The sequence below is a fragment of the Heptranchias perlo genome, chromosome 43, assembly GCF_035084215.1.
Source record: "Heptranchias perlo isolate sHepPer1 chromosome 43, sHepPer1.hap1, whole genome shotgun sequence".
Taxonomy (NCBI): Eukaryota; Metazoa; Chordata; class Chondrichthyes; order Hexanchiformes; family Hexanchidae; genus Heptranchias; species Heptranchias perlo.
The window spans coordinates 6,719,268-6,733,842 of record NC_090367.1 but is presented as its reverse complement, the minus strand read 5'-3'; the positions used below and the strand labels follow the sequence as shown (position 1 = coordinate 6,733,842).

The window sequence follows — 14,575 nt, the reverse complement described above, 5'->3', positions numbered from 1 at the left end:
TGAATACAATTCTGCTGCTGCTGATGGCCCACAGCACCTCATGGATGCCCAGTTTTGAGCTGCTAGATCTGTTCTGAATCTATCCCATTTAGCACGGTGGTAGTGCCACACAACACGTTGGATGGTGTCCTCAGTTCGAAGACGGGACTTCGTCTCCACGAGGACTATGCGGTGGTCACTCCCACCGATACTGTCATGGACAGATGCATTTGCGACAGGTAGGTTGGTGAGGACGAGTTCAAGTTAGTTTTTCCCTCGTGTTGGTTCGCTCACCACCTGCCGCAGGCCCAGTCTGGCAGCTGTGTCCTTCAGGACTCAGCCAGCTCGGTCAGTAGTGGTGCTACCGAGCCACTCTTGGTGATGGACATTGAAGTCCCCCACCCAGAGTACATTCTGTGCTCTTGCTACCCTCATTGCTTCCTCCAAGTGGCGTTCAACATGGAGGAGGACTGATTCATCAGCTGAGGGAGGGGCGGTAGGTGGCTTGCCCATGTTTGACCTGATGCCATGAGATTTCATGGGGTCCAGAGTCAATGTTGAGGACTCCCTGGGCCACTCCCTTCTGACTGTATATCATTGTACCGCCACCTCTGGTGGGTCTGTCCAGCCGGTGGGACAGGACATATCCAGGGATGGTGATGGAAGAGTCTGGGACGTTGACTGAAAGGTATGATTCTGTGAGTATGGCTACGTCAGGCTGTTTGACTAGTCTGTGGGACAGCTCTCCCTATTTTGGCACAAGTCCCCAGATGTTAGTGAGGAGGACTTTGCAGGGTCGACTGGGCTTGGTTTGCCTTTTTCGTGTCCGGTGCCTTGTGGTCCATCCGGTTTTATTCTTATTGTGACTTTTTTTTACGAGATGTTACAACTGAGTGGCTTGCTGGGCCATTTCAGAGGGCAATTAAGAATCAACCACATTGCTGTGGATCTGGAGTCACATATAGGCCAGACTGGGTAAGGACAGCAGGTTTCCTTCCCTGAAAGGCATTAGTGAACCAGATGGATTTTTACGACAATCCGGTAGTTTCATGGCCACCATTACTGATACTAGTATTTTAATTCCAGATTTTATTTAATTAATTGAATTTAAATTCCCCAGCTGCCATGGCGGGATTTGAACTCATGATTTTTTTTTTATTATTTGTTCACGGGATGTGGGCGTCGCTGGCAAGGCCGGCATTTATTGCCCATCCCTAATTGCCCTCGAGAAGGTGGTGGTGAGCCGCCTTCTTGAACCGCTGCAGTCCGTGTGGTGACGGTTCTCCCACAATGCTGTTAGGAAGGGAGTTCCAGGATTTTGACCCAGCGACAATGAAGGAACGGCGATATATTTCCAGATTATTCGTCCAGGCCTCTGGATTACTAGTCCAGTAACATAACCACTATGCTACCGTACCCCAATAACTTGCAAATAAAGAAAGGATTTTGAACTTGACATTTTGAGAGATAGGGAGTCAATGGAGGCTGACAAGAACAGCGTTCTTGAGAAGTTGTAGTTTATGTCGGGTAAAAGTCAGGAAGTCGGCAAAGAAAGCATCGGCTTAGATGAACGTGACAGCCGAAGTGCACTTTGGTGGCAGCCTCCAGCGGTCCCTTCTCCGCTAGTTTAGCTACTGAGCACCTATAGAAAGTGACCAATTTGGCAAAGTGGCATGAAACAGACGTTAAGCCCCTCCACTTGCATGTGCAATGAATCTAATGCCAGTTTCAGGTGCGCGCCCTGGACACCTACTGAGCAGCCCTACCCAATGTGACGAGCGGCGCACGTCCAGCGTGGGATGAGTGCACTCACACCACCCACCATATTGAACTCTTCGGTGCCTTATTTTACGCCTGTAAAACGGGCGCGGTGCAATCCAATTTCCGGGCCCTCCTCTTTTGCAAGCCTTCTGTTTCCTGCCCTTTCTGTGATCAGGCCTCTCAGAGAGAGAGTGGGTTACACTCTTGGAACGTACTCCAACCTGCCACTACAGTTGTCACTTGGGCTACGGATGGGGGAGAATGACCCAGGACTCCTGCTCCTGATTGCAAACTAGACGATGACTCCTGGAAAGTGAACGTGTGTGGATGCCAGTGAGGACCGGGGTTGGGCTATGTTGTGATGCCCCCCCATGGTAAATAGCCATCTGACGTACACTGTCTCAGCTCACACATGAAGAGCTACCACTTGGGCGTATTGGGGAATTACCAACACCTGTGGAACCTGTACTGCAGCAAGAGTCAGTGTCTTCAGGTCAGGAGGGAGAAAGAACAAATTCCAATCTGTTAGACTTTTTAATAGAAAAAGTTTAACGGGGAGGGGGGAGAGTCCATTCTAGTTTGGGCTAGTTATTTTTTGCCAGCTGCATGGGTTATGATGGGAAAGTCTAAAGGCAGATTCCTGAGATTGGATAACGATTTCAACTGAAGCAACATTGAGTTTTACTCCACTCTTTGTTACACCAGTGGACCCTCTATAAATTATATAACATCCTTACTGTCAATAATTCTCCCATATATATATTATAAATAAATAACATTGAGGCTACACACAGCTTCAACAAAAAATTCCCTTCGCTTTCAATGATAAAACTTATTCAAAGCATGACAAAAAGATCAAGGAGAGGCCTGATAGAGCTGCAGTAATCCCATCCCACGTATAGCTGAGAGATAGCAGGTTGAGGTCATCAGATTCCTGAGTCAGCTCGACATACGCTATCCTACACACGCCTTCTCCTCCCTGCATCCTCACTGTGTTGAAATCAAGTCTCATTACCCCTGGGCTAATTTCGCAAGCATAGGTCAGAGAATGGGGGTTATTGTGTTATCGCCCTGTCTCTGATCCGCGCTCTCGAGAGGTTCCGTGCTGGAAGCAGACTTTGCAAATTATTCATACTGTCTCCTCTTCAAACTCATTCTTTCCCAGGACCTCAAAACTCTAGGATTTCTTATCTGTGTCAGGTTCATTCCACAGCTACAGGCTTTTAAAACTAAAGCTTGATGTCGCCTAATCACTAATTCTGGGTTTACCTTGTCCACTCTCCACTTTTTCAGTCTTTGTGGAGGTCCTGCACTATGGGCTTTGGCCCTTCAAAAAAAATACTGCAGACTCCATGACATCGACCTGTCCATCACTGACTGTAGCTCCCAGCTCACTGACCGGTCCAACACTGACTGTAGCCCCCAGCTCACTGACCGGTCCATCACTGACTGTAGCCCCCAGCTCACTGACCGGTCCATCACTGACTGTAGCTCCCAGCTCACTGACCGGTCCAACACTGACTGTAGCCCCCAGCTCACTGACTGGTCCAACACTGACTGTAGCCCCCAGCTCACTGACCGGTCCATCACTGACTGTAGTCCCCAACTCACTGACCGGTCCATCACTGACTGTAGCCCCCAGCTCACTGACCGGTCCAACACTGACTGTAGCCCCCAGCTCACTGACCGGTCCATCACTGACTGTAGTCCCCAACTCACTGGCCAGTCCATCACTGACTGTAGTCCCCAACTCACTGGCCAGTCCATCACTGACTGTAGCCCCCAGCTCACTGACCGGTCCATCACTGACTGTAGCCCCCAGCTCACTGACCGGTCCATCACTGACTGTAGCCCCCAGCTCACTGACCGGTCCATCACTGACTGTAGTCCCCAACTCACTGACCGGTCCATCACTGACTGTAGCCCCCAGCTCACTGACCGGTCCATCACTGACTGTAGCCCCCAGCTCACTGACCGGTCCATCACTGACTGTAGTCCCCAACTCACTGACCGGTCCATCACTGACTGTAGCCCCCAGCTAACTGACCGGTCCAACACTGACTGTAGTCCCCAACTCACTGACCAGTCCAACACTGACTGTAGCCCCCAGCTAACTGACCGGTCCATCACTGATTACAGTCCCCAGCTCACTGACCGGTCCATCACTGATTACAGTCCCCAGCTCACTGACCTGTCAATCACTGATTACAGTCCCCAGCTCACTGACCGGTCCATCACTGACTGTAGCCCCCAGCTCACTGACCTGTCAATCACTGATTACAGTCCCCAGCTCACTGACCAGTCCATCACTGATTACAGTCCCCAGCTCACTGACCGGTCCATCACTGACTGTAGCCCCCAGCTCACTGACCTGTCAATCACTGATTACAGTCCCCAGCTCACTGACCGGTCCATCACTGACTGTAGCCCCCAGCTCACTGACCTGTCAATCACTGATTACAGTCCCCAGCTCACTGACCAGTCCATCACTGATTACAGTCCCCAGCTCACTGACCTGTCAATCACTGATTACAGTCCCCAGCTCACTGACCAGTCCATCACTGATTACAGTCCCCAGCTCACTGACCGGTCCATCACTGGTTACAGTCCCCAGCTCACTGACCGGTCCATCACTAATTACAGTCCTCAGCTCACTGACTTGTCAATCACTGATTACAGTCCCCAGCTCACTGACTTGTCAATCACCGATTGCAGTCCCCTACCCTGGCTGCAGTGTGTCCTGTCTACAGGTTGCATTGCAGCAACTGGCCAAGAATTCTTTGGCATCACCTCCCAAATTCACAATGTCCACAACTTTGAAGAATATGGTTGCAATCTTAACCTTCTCTTCTGAGCAGACAAGAGGTGCACCTGCCAGTACGCAACAGGGTCCTGCTTTAAATATGCAAAATTGGGCTCCGATGATGTCACTGGGACCTGACTACAATTTTAACCAGGAGCCTGCACGGGGAAGCTGCCGTGGCTTCCACACCAGGCCAACCTGGCAGGCAAGGGGAGCAGGGGTTAGAAGAGTCCTAGAAAGGCAAGTCGTTTTTATTTTTTTTTTTAGTTTCATTGTGGGCCAGAAAGAGCAGGGGTGCCCCTCCCCGCCCTAGGGCTTCCCTTCCCCCTCCCCTGTCCACAATGCCCACCCTGTCCCGCGCCCATCCCAACCACTTACCTGAGTGCCGGGAACAGTTCCTTTGGGTCCCTGGCAGCGGCCTCCTGCCGCCCGAAATCCCACTCCTGCCCGTCGGCCAGCTAGCACTTCCCACCGGGTGGGGGGGCTGATGGGTCCTATGCAGATGAGGCCCGGGAGTTCAAATCGGCCCTATAGTGACTGAGAGACAAGATCGAGAGAAAGAACTTGCATTTATGTAGGACCTTTCACAACCTCAGGACGTCCCAAAATGCTTTGCAGCCGATGAAATGCTTTTGAAGTGTAGTCACTGTTGTAATGTAGGAAACGCAGCAGCCAATTTGTGCACAGCAAGATCCCACCAACAGTAATGTGATAAATGATCAGATAATCTGTTTTTGGTGGTGATTGCAGAGGGATGAATGTTACAACAACAAGAAGAAGAAGAACAACAACAGCTTAAATTTATACAGCGCCTTTAACGTAGTAAAACGTCCCAAGGGGCTACGCAGGAGCGATTATCAAACAAAAATTTGACACCGAGCCACATAAAGAGATATTAGGACAGGAAGGGGTAGGTTTTAAGGAGAGTCTTAAAGGAGGAGAGGGAGGTGGAGAGGTTTAGGGAGGGAATTCTAGACCTTAGGGGCCTAGGCGGCTGAAAGCATGGCCGCCAATGGTGGAGAGTTGAAAATTGGGAATGCGCAAGAGGCCAGAATTGGAGGAACGCAGAGATCTCGGAGGGCTGTAGGGCCGGAGGAGGTTACATAGATAGGGAGGGGCGAGGCCATGGAGCGATTTAAAGACAGGGATGAGAATTTTTAATTTGAGGCATTGCCAGACTACTACAACACCAGTGACAAAACAAATACCTCTCACTCAAAGACTGCTCTGAAAGCTATCAGTTCATCAAGAACTGATGAAAACAAACCGGGTCATGGAAAAAGCTGTTAAGTAACCTCAAGAATCGAGGCGTTCTCACCAATCATTATTACAGTTTGTGCTCCACGGTGACATGTAAGTCAATACGCCCCTGCTCTTTGGAACTATCTCTCAAAATCACTTTGTCTTACTGCCTTCCCTCCATCCAAAATGCACTGAACAAGAGGGCGAGGAGGACCTGAAGCAGGAATCGGGAAGGATTAACAGGGGCAATGACCTCAAAGCAGTGTCAAAGAGAGAGGTTATTTGAAGAATTGCCCCTGAACTTTGAAGAATCTGATGGTGCTCCACGTTCATAAGCATGAAGTACTCTGCATTCCTGGCACAAATTTTACTCTATCCCTGCACTACTGGTTGCCACAAAATATTTGATGGCCCTTCCATCAATGGATCCAGCCTGACTGACTCCTGAATTCATCAGTGCAGCTTGGTGCGTGCTTACATCGACACGGCAACAGTCTGCAAATCAGAACACGTTAGCTCTTTAAATTACACTGGCATCTACATACCTGCGGAAGGCTGACTCCCAGCCTCCCTTCCCTTTCTGGTTCTGAACCGAATGGGGCAGGAGAACACTGGTTACATGAAGTGAAACTCCTGCTTTATAAATCTGACAAGGCTGGAATGGAACTTTGTTGAGATAAAGTGCTTCTGAGACATTCTGTTTGATGAAGGGAACCACATTGAAGGGAGGTTATTGTTGACTGCGCGTGACTTAGACACAGAAAATGCTGAAAATACACAGCAGGTCCATCAATATACGAAAGAGGAAAGAAAGGTTAAACATTTTAGGTGGGTCTCTTTATCAGAAATGACATGGTCAGGCTGGAGCAGCCCCTTTATAGGCATGACCAAAATAAGCTCCACTAGTAGATTTGCTGCTAGTTCCCTTCTGGGTATGATGGTTATGAAAAAGTTCTGTTCCTCTCTTTATTTTCTATGGCCTATTTTATCCTGTTGTTCTCTCTCCCTTCTGCATCCATGGGAATGTCCTGACTTGTATTATCAGGCCTACATAGAATTACATAGAATGTACAGCACAGAAACAGGCCATTCAGCCCAACTGGTCTATGCCGGTGTTTATGCTCCGCACGAGGCTCCTCCCACCCTACTTCATCTCACCCTGTCAGCAAAACCTTCTATTCCTTTCTCCCACATGTACACATCTAGCTTTCCCTTAAATGAATCAAAGGGGGCTTCTCCAGCCTGACCATGTCCATTCTCAAGGGTCCTGCCTAAAACATCAACCTCTCTCTTTCAGACTGACCTGCTGTGCATTTCCACCATTTTCTGTTTTAATTTCAAATGTCCAGAATTTGTGAGTTTTCCTTATACTTTGACTGCATTTCTATACATCTATATAATATTCTTTTCTGTTCCACTGTGGTATACAAAGGCACTTTTAGCACCAAAGATTTAATACAATCCTTGCCTACCACTAAGGAACAATAGTTTATCAAGAACTGGCAACCAATCTGTCAAAACATCCCACCATTACCAAGAAATAAAGCAACAAGTGGAAACCTGCCCTTTCCCCATCTCCACAGAAAGATGACTCTTACCTTATGAAGACACTCTCAAGGCCACTGAGAACATTAATGTAATGGAAAACAGTGTCTCGCAAGTGAAGGTGCAAATTCTGCCTCCACAATTTTTTAATAGGTCATTTGGGTAAATTTTGACATTTTTTAACCCCTCATGCAGCCAACTTGGCTCAGTTGGCAGCACTGTTGCCTCTAGGTCAGAAAGTTGTGGGCTCGAGCCCCACTCTGGGACTTAAGAACATAATCTAAGCTGACGCCCGATTGAGGAACTGCTGCATTGCTGGAATTGCTGACCTTTGGATGAGATGTTCAAATGAGGTCCTGTCGGCCTGTTCAGGTGGATATCTGTTGGTGTTGTGGCCCACATTCTCCCCTTAATTAATACCACCAAAAAACAGCTTAACTGGTCATTCATCTTATTGTTGTTTGTAGGATTTTAATGAGTGCAAAATGTCTGCTGTGTTTGCCGATATAACAATACTTCAAGGCTGTAAAGTGCTTTGGCACGTCTTGAGCTTGTGATAGGCGTTATATACGTGAAATCCTTTGAGGCATTTCTGAGGACTGCGATAAGGTGCTATATAAATGCAAGTCTGTCATTCCTTCTTGTTGGCCGATTTGACAAGAGATGTGAAACGCTTATCTGGAGGGGATCAGAACTCAGCAAAATGTAAAATTTGGTTGAACGATTCAATAGAACAGAAATAAACAGCAGCACAAAGCTAACCGAGAGTGGAAGGCCATCATCAGTTCTAACAAATACTAGTAGATTTCCCGTGGCACTGTTTGTGATGAGTTGCAAAGTAGGCTGTTTTTTTAATAATATGGGTATTATCAACAAATTGTGACAGGGAGTGACAATGAACTACTTTTTGAGTGAAGTAACTATTGTTATTTATTGGCTATTATTTTCTTCAGTTATTTTTAAGCTTAGCTTCCACACAAAAGACTTTACAAACCTGCATTGCTGAAACAGCAAGATCACAGTCATCCATTGATGCAAGGCATCATGAGTTCATAATTATATTCTCAACAACATCACATTACAACACATTCCACCAGTGACACCTGGGGAAAGCTCTCCCGGCACCACTGTCTTACTCATGGGTTGAATTTTCCTGAAACCATCGGGAATATGGCAGGATAGGGCTTCTGCCCACCCTCATTGCCCTGCCAAAACCCTCATTTTACATTGTGAAAAGTCTAAGGACTAAGATCTCTTGAAAAGATCTATGACTTGGGAGATCTCATGTGCAGGTAGTGGAAAAAGTCTTCTCTCGTATGATGCAGATGGTGGAGATGTTGGAGGAGTCTATAACCCACATCTGCAACACAATGCAGTCATGATGTGAGGAATACCCCGGTGACTGTAGCAGTCCAGGAGCCTCAAAGAGGTCCTGAGAGCAGTTGTCACTTCCAGAGCGGTGGCAATAACTGCCTCCATAGATGGGCTGAACAGCACCCTAGCTCAGGATCTAATTGGGACCGTACAGCTTGCACTCATACAGACCAGTAGTCAAACTATGTGCCTGGCTGCAAAGCGTGGGAGCAAATGCCATTGCTTCTCATGGCAGTGACAATTTGCTGGCATTCATGCAGTCCCCTCCAATGCTAGCACAGGAAGGAGCTTCTGGTCTGGGTCTGGTTGTCATCGTAAGTCCATGAAACCGGAAGCAGGTCCTGTAAGGACATCGGCATCTCTGAGACAAGTGCCACAGCAACCGTCGAGGGCTCAAATGGTACAGTTCCAGCCAAAAGCCTCACAATCTTTTGACACTGAGATAGCACCACATAGGAATAAGAGGTTAGGGTCACGAGGAAAGAGAGTTTTAGACATAAACGGGTCACAGTGATAAGAAGTAGCAGCAGTAATGGGGCATAACGAAGAGACAAAATAGTAGTAAGCACGTACATTTCTGGCAAGTTGGTGTGTTTATGCATTTTTCCAGGGAGGTCTCCTGTTATCCCTCTTGTATGGCGATTTATGGTTGCAGCTGTCTTCGCCCAGAGAGGATATTAGAGGCATTACAGATTAGCTGAATGGTTATCTGAGAGCAAGACAAGGGATCATGAAGGGCTTTATTGTGTCACGTAGCTGGAGGGTGCACTCTTTATTGGAAGAAGTTTGTGATGACCTCCTGCCTCATGGCATATGCTGCTGGCAGCAGGATATTTGGGCCCACCACCTCTCTCTCCTGGGCATCTGCTCTGTGAGCAGGGTGTTGGTTTCCCTCACCTTCACCTTCCTACTTTTCACCTTCCATGTAGCAAGCCACTACAATTCTCAAAACCCTTGCTGTGCTATATTGCAAGGCTCCCCCAGACCTGTCCAAGCATCGCAAATGGGTCTTGACAATTCTAATGGTCTGTTCCCCAATGATCCTGGTAGTCCGCAAGGCCTAATTCAGCCTGTTTTTACCTCTGCCCTCGGATGCCAAAAATGCTATCAGCCAAGGTTCCGCTGGCCTCGTTAGCTACCCTGCTGTCATATTGAGCTGGCTGATAAATGCAGATATCCTCGATTGCTTGAGAATAAATAAATCATGGCTACTCCCTGGGTGGCCTGCCTCCACTTGCAGATTAGGTTGGGTAGCAAAACTCACTATCTGGACAGTCAAGAGAATGAAATTCCTTCCTGTTGATGAAGTTGATGGGCTTTCAGATGGGTGTTTATAGCCACATGGCTGGCATCAATGGCATCCTGCACTTGTGGGAATCTATTCATTCTGAAGAAGTTAATGGCTTTTTCTCTCTGCTTTGCTGGGTCCATTTTGGAACTGATTGAACTCAGAGGCATCCCCGCACAGGGCACCTGTGACTTGTCTAATGCAACACTGCACTGCTGAATGATTGGTGTGGCTAATGTAAACTGAGGCTGCCTGAAAGCATCTGGATGTGTAAAAGTTAAGTGCTCTTGTCACCTTCACAGCCATAGTGTCCCGGTGTGTAAAAAAAAAGCAACAAGGCAGGTTTCCGACACCTGTCCTAGTCTCAGGAAGAAAATGTGACCTTCCATGGAAGAAAAGCCAGATAGGTCCTCCACGCTCTGTCGAGACCTTGTGGCGTAGATACTTGTGGATCCGGTATTGCCCATATGCTGCCGAACTCTCCTGGCTTCCTTTCCCTCCTCCATGACCCTGCCATCCTCCTCCTCAAAGCACAGGAAGGAAATGGAATCTCCAGTCGGAAATCTGTTACTTCACTCTGCAGTGCTCCCTTTTAAACTCCCAGCAACTTTCATGAAATACTAAACACTCAGACGCCGCAGCTTCTAAGTGGTAGGAGTGATTCCCAGCCAAAACAGGTGTTGCAGAATCTCTAGCGTGACCTTTCACCTTCCTGATCTCTACCCAACCTGTGCGGCACCATACAGGTTCAGGACTGCCATCTTTATAGTGGCAGTGATTTGTAGGGGCAGTAAGCAGGTGGAAACAAAATAAATCTCGGGGGCGGTTCTTGGTCACTCTCCCCCCTTTATTTAAATGTGGCTGGACATGCACCGGGTGGGTGGCTCAGTGTTACAGCAAGGTCATCGGAGGGAAATTGCAGTGGCCATTTTTAGGGATGGAGTTTTGGCAGGAGGCCTCTTCGTCCCATTTTACTTGCCAGGCATGTTTCTGAGCTAGTTTTAAAAGGAAAATCCAGCCCTGGAAGGTACAAATCTGTGTATTGATACTGCCAAACACCAGCCAGTGTGCAGGTAGCTCCCTGAAGAAGGAACTGAGAGGCATCAGTCAGTATACAGTTGCCTCCCTAAGGAAGGGACTGAGAGACACCAGATATCTCCCTTTTAGTAACATCCCCCTCAAACCGTCATTATTATTTTCTGTCGCAAGCCCCCTCTGTAACTTTAAGAGTTCATCTCACCCTGCCAGAACAAATCTACACTGAGCTTGAACCCCCTCTCACACACACTTAACCTCTCCCTTTGCTTTAATCAATTATGTTTTACACTGACATCTTCTGAATAAAATGCAGATAAAACATAGCCAATTCAATGAAAATTTAGCAAATTACTGAATAATTATCTATAATTAGCAGACAAAGGCTGCATCTAGAGATAATGTCACAATAACCCTACACTAATAGCATATTGAGGGCTTACACAGAATCTGTTGGAGACTTAAATGTTAAATTATTCATTTATTAATGCAATTGATTAAATTTGGTACATAATGTTCACATGCATTCTGCTGTCATCCGTTGAAAGCAGAGTTGTGAAGGGGGCTTGTGTCTTCTGCAAATTGAATTGAAATTCAGCAGTTATAATGCCCACAGTGAAAAGAGAGACTTCATCGCCTCTAGCTGGGCTAGATCTAAACGCAGGTCTCAGGGATAAAAGAGAATGCTTAACGCATTGTGTCATCCAGTGCCTGGGTTGGGTTTGACACCAAATCCTAGAGGTAAACAGGTCGTGTTTAACACAATCTAACATCCATCAGAGATGAAGGGGACAGTGCTAGTCACTGTCACCGACGGCAGTCCTGATTTCGGGACAGCATTGTAAAGTAGATCAATTAGATGTGGAGGCTCTGAGAGTCGACAAAAAAAAAAGGTGGTTTTTGTCAACACCTCCAGAGGAAGAAGCACCAACAGTGGCAAGTGTAAATGATGCTAATCGTTGATCATCATTTCTCCTCACTCAGCTCAACAGTTTCCTAATTGTTGGTCTGTGTGGACCTCCCCAAGAACCAGGGAAGTTCCAGAGGTCAGAGATGAGGTCAGAAATCTTGACTTTCAAACAGCAGTGGATTTCACCCTGGAGGGTCATTTTGGAATTCAATCCCATAGCAGCAAAAACTCCAGATTCATCTCATGTGACCAAATGTCTCAAAGTTATACAGAATCACTACTGTACCTCCTGGTCACTGATAGAAAGAGAGAGAGAAAGGGAGGACTATCAACCCCTACGTCTAGAATGTATTTGAATTCAGGACTAAAGCTTTAAGATCAGAGATCTAAGACAGTGCATCACTCAACCCAAACTAGCAGTTTCCAACTTTCTGAGGTGTTGAAAATACCCTGCTTTCTCCCTGTGAAGATACTGTGCCTCTGACTACAGAGCCAACTCGAGCACAGGCTCAGCAGTTCAATATGTGTTTATGCGTGTGACACCACCCACTGTGAGGGCTGGGGAGTGGTAAATGACTCAGCAGTGTTCAAGTAAATTAAACAGAATATTTCTCCTCAATCAGCAGTTGAACCAGAGTAGGCGCTGGCATATGTATCCCTGATTCCAGCCGAAATGTGGTTTCTAAGGCTGCAACCTTCATGTGCGTGGAGTAGAGAAACCAAGGCACTCTTTAAATGTGAAAACCGTGCAAACTCTCCCCTTCAAAAATGGAAACTTTCTATTTGAACAAAACAGCGTGCAGGAGCCATCAAGTGAGAGAGAGAGAGACAAAAATATGAGTAATGTTGGCAAGATGGAGACACAGTATATCGGACACAGTCGAGGCATTCCACTTCAATCCCAGCATGCCATGCAGAATGGGCAGCAGTGGGATTCAGGAGTGGGAATGGGGGGGCGGGGGGGCGGAAGAAGATGGCTAACCACCTTGTGACCCCTCCCCCCCCCCAATCCCATCTTATTTTTGAAAATAAAAAGCATTGCTCAAATGCAAACCACTTTTCAAGATGTCCTCTCCATGAGATGAGCTTAAAACAAAATTAAATGAAACAAATGAAAAGAAAAAGGAAAGGAAAGGAAACACAACAAAATGGATGACAAAGTACGATCATAAAGAAGCAAAAGAAGTTTACCAACCCTGTCGTTTCTGATTCGTTTTTTTTTTAAATCGATGTCAATTTTTAAAAGAAAAGTAAACTTAAAACACACAAACCCAAACGATAAGACAATAAGAATGATATCTACCAGATAATGTAGTTTGTTTACCATAGCGTGTCCGATGCCAGAGTGCTTTGCAGAGAAAAAGGAAGGGGGGAAAAAGGAAAAAATGACAAGACTGTGAACTCAATAAGGACTTTCACTCAAAAAAAATGAAGCCACTTGAGAAGGTTAGTAGTATTATATAAGCTCAAAGAAAGGTTAACAGTTAGTACAGAGAAAATGACTACATTCCGTGAATGACGTAAGGTTAGTTCTCAAAGCGTGTTAGTAAGTACACAGAGTTGGCAAATTAATTTTACAAACGGGGGGGTGGGGGTGGGGGTGGAGGAGGTAGGTGGGTAGCACATCAACAAATGCTTCAGGGGCAGGTATTAGTGTCTCAGTAAGGGCTGCCCATTCAGCAGGGCTGGACCATCTCTTGGAGGTGATTGGTGGGGTTTGAATTCGAGAAAGCGCCAATTGTTTTGACTGTTTCTTTTCCCGACATATTTTGCTGACTGACAATTTTGAATGAATGAGTCCTTTTAGTCCCCCTCTCGGTTTACGTCAACTAGGAATACCATCGCATAGTAGCTTCAACACGAGCAATAAGGCAGAAGGCAAAATTGTAAATGTGAAAGGAAAAATCAATTCTCTGGCACAATTTCAGATATTTGACTGGTAATAATTTTCTGATTCAATCATCTTTCAAACCAAATTTCTTTGAAAATCATTTTAGCATATAAACAGTATTAGATACATTCAGTGTCACCCAGGGCTGGGCAAGTTATTCTCTTAGGTTTTCTGGTTTGATTCATTGATAGCATGTAACTAACCAGTGCAGCCATACCAACCCTTAGGTACCAGTCTGGTTACTTAACAGGTCTGAACCAGACTTGACTGGATGTATGGATTGGTTTGGTGTTTAATTTAACATGTTTGAGGTGGAGTCAGTTTACTGAGGCCAAACTTACACTATGCTGCTCACAGCTGGATTATTCTTCCAATTTTCTATCCTTTTCTCCTGAAGATATGAATTCCCATTGAGGTACCGTTCTATAGGTCATGGCTGCCCGACAGTACCTCGGACAATAAGCCATTTTTCATGTGTGGGCATAGATAGTGAGTGTCGGTGGGACGTTCAACCAAGGAGGGCATCACAGCTAAGCCGGATTCTGTCCCCACCCAACTTCTACACATTAACACTTTCCAGCAGGAGTCACATAATAGGGTTCAGAATCCCGGCTGGAATTACCGCTCCTGGAGCTGAGGAGAATTGCAGTATCCCAATTGTAGGTCAGCTGATTCAGCACAGACTGGGGGTCAAACCTGTCATTCTGGTCTGAATGACTCAGTGCTGGATGGTGCTTTTACCCACCC

At 46.6% G+C, this 14,575-nt stretch overlaps 1 protein-coding gene across 17 annotated transcripts in view; it reads right to left on the bottom strand.

Moving 5' to 3' along the window:
* The window catches only part of LOC137306476 (neurexin-2-like), a 1,403,359-nt gene that overhangs the window by 926,425 nt on the left and 462,359 nt on the right, over positions 1–14,575 (bottom strand). For 8 of the 17 annotated variants that reach the window (XM_067975720.1, XM_067975722.1, XM_067975719.1 and 5 more), the window contains one exon: positions 13,241–13,285. The exons of 2 other annotated variants lie outside the window; for them this stretch is intronic. In XM_067975720.1, coding sequence (XP_067831821.1) covers positions 13,241–13,285 — 45 coding nt within the window. The remainder of the gene's footprint in view (positions 1–13,240; positions 13,286–14,575) is intronic. 7 more of the 17 variants (XM_067975733.1, XM_067975727.1, XM_067975724.1 and 4 more) reach the window with 1 other exon arrangement.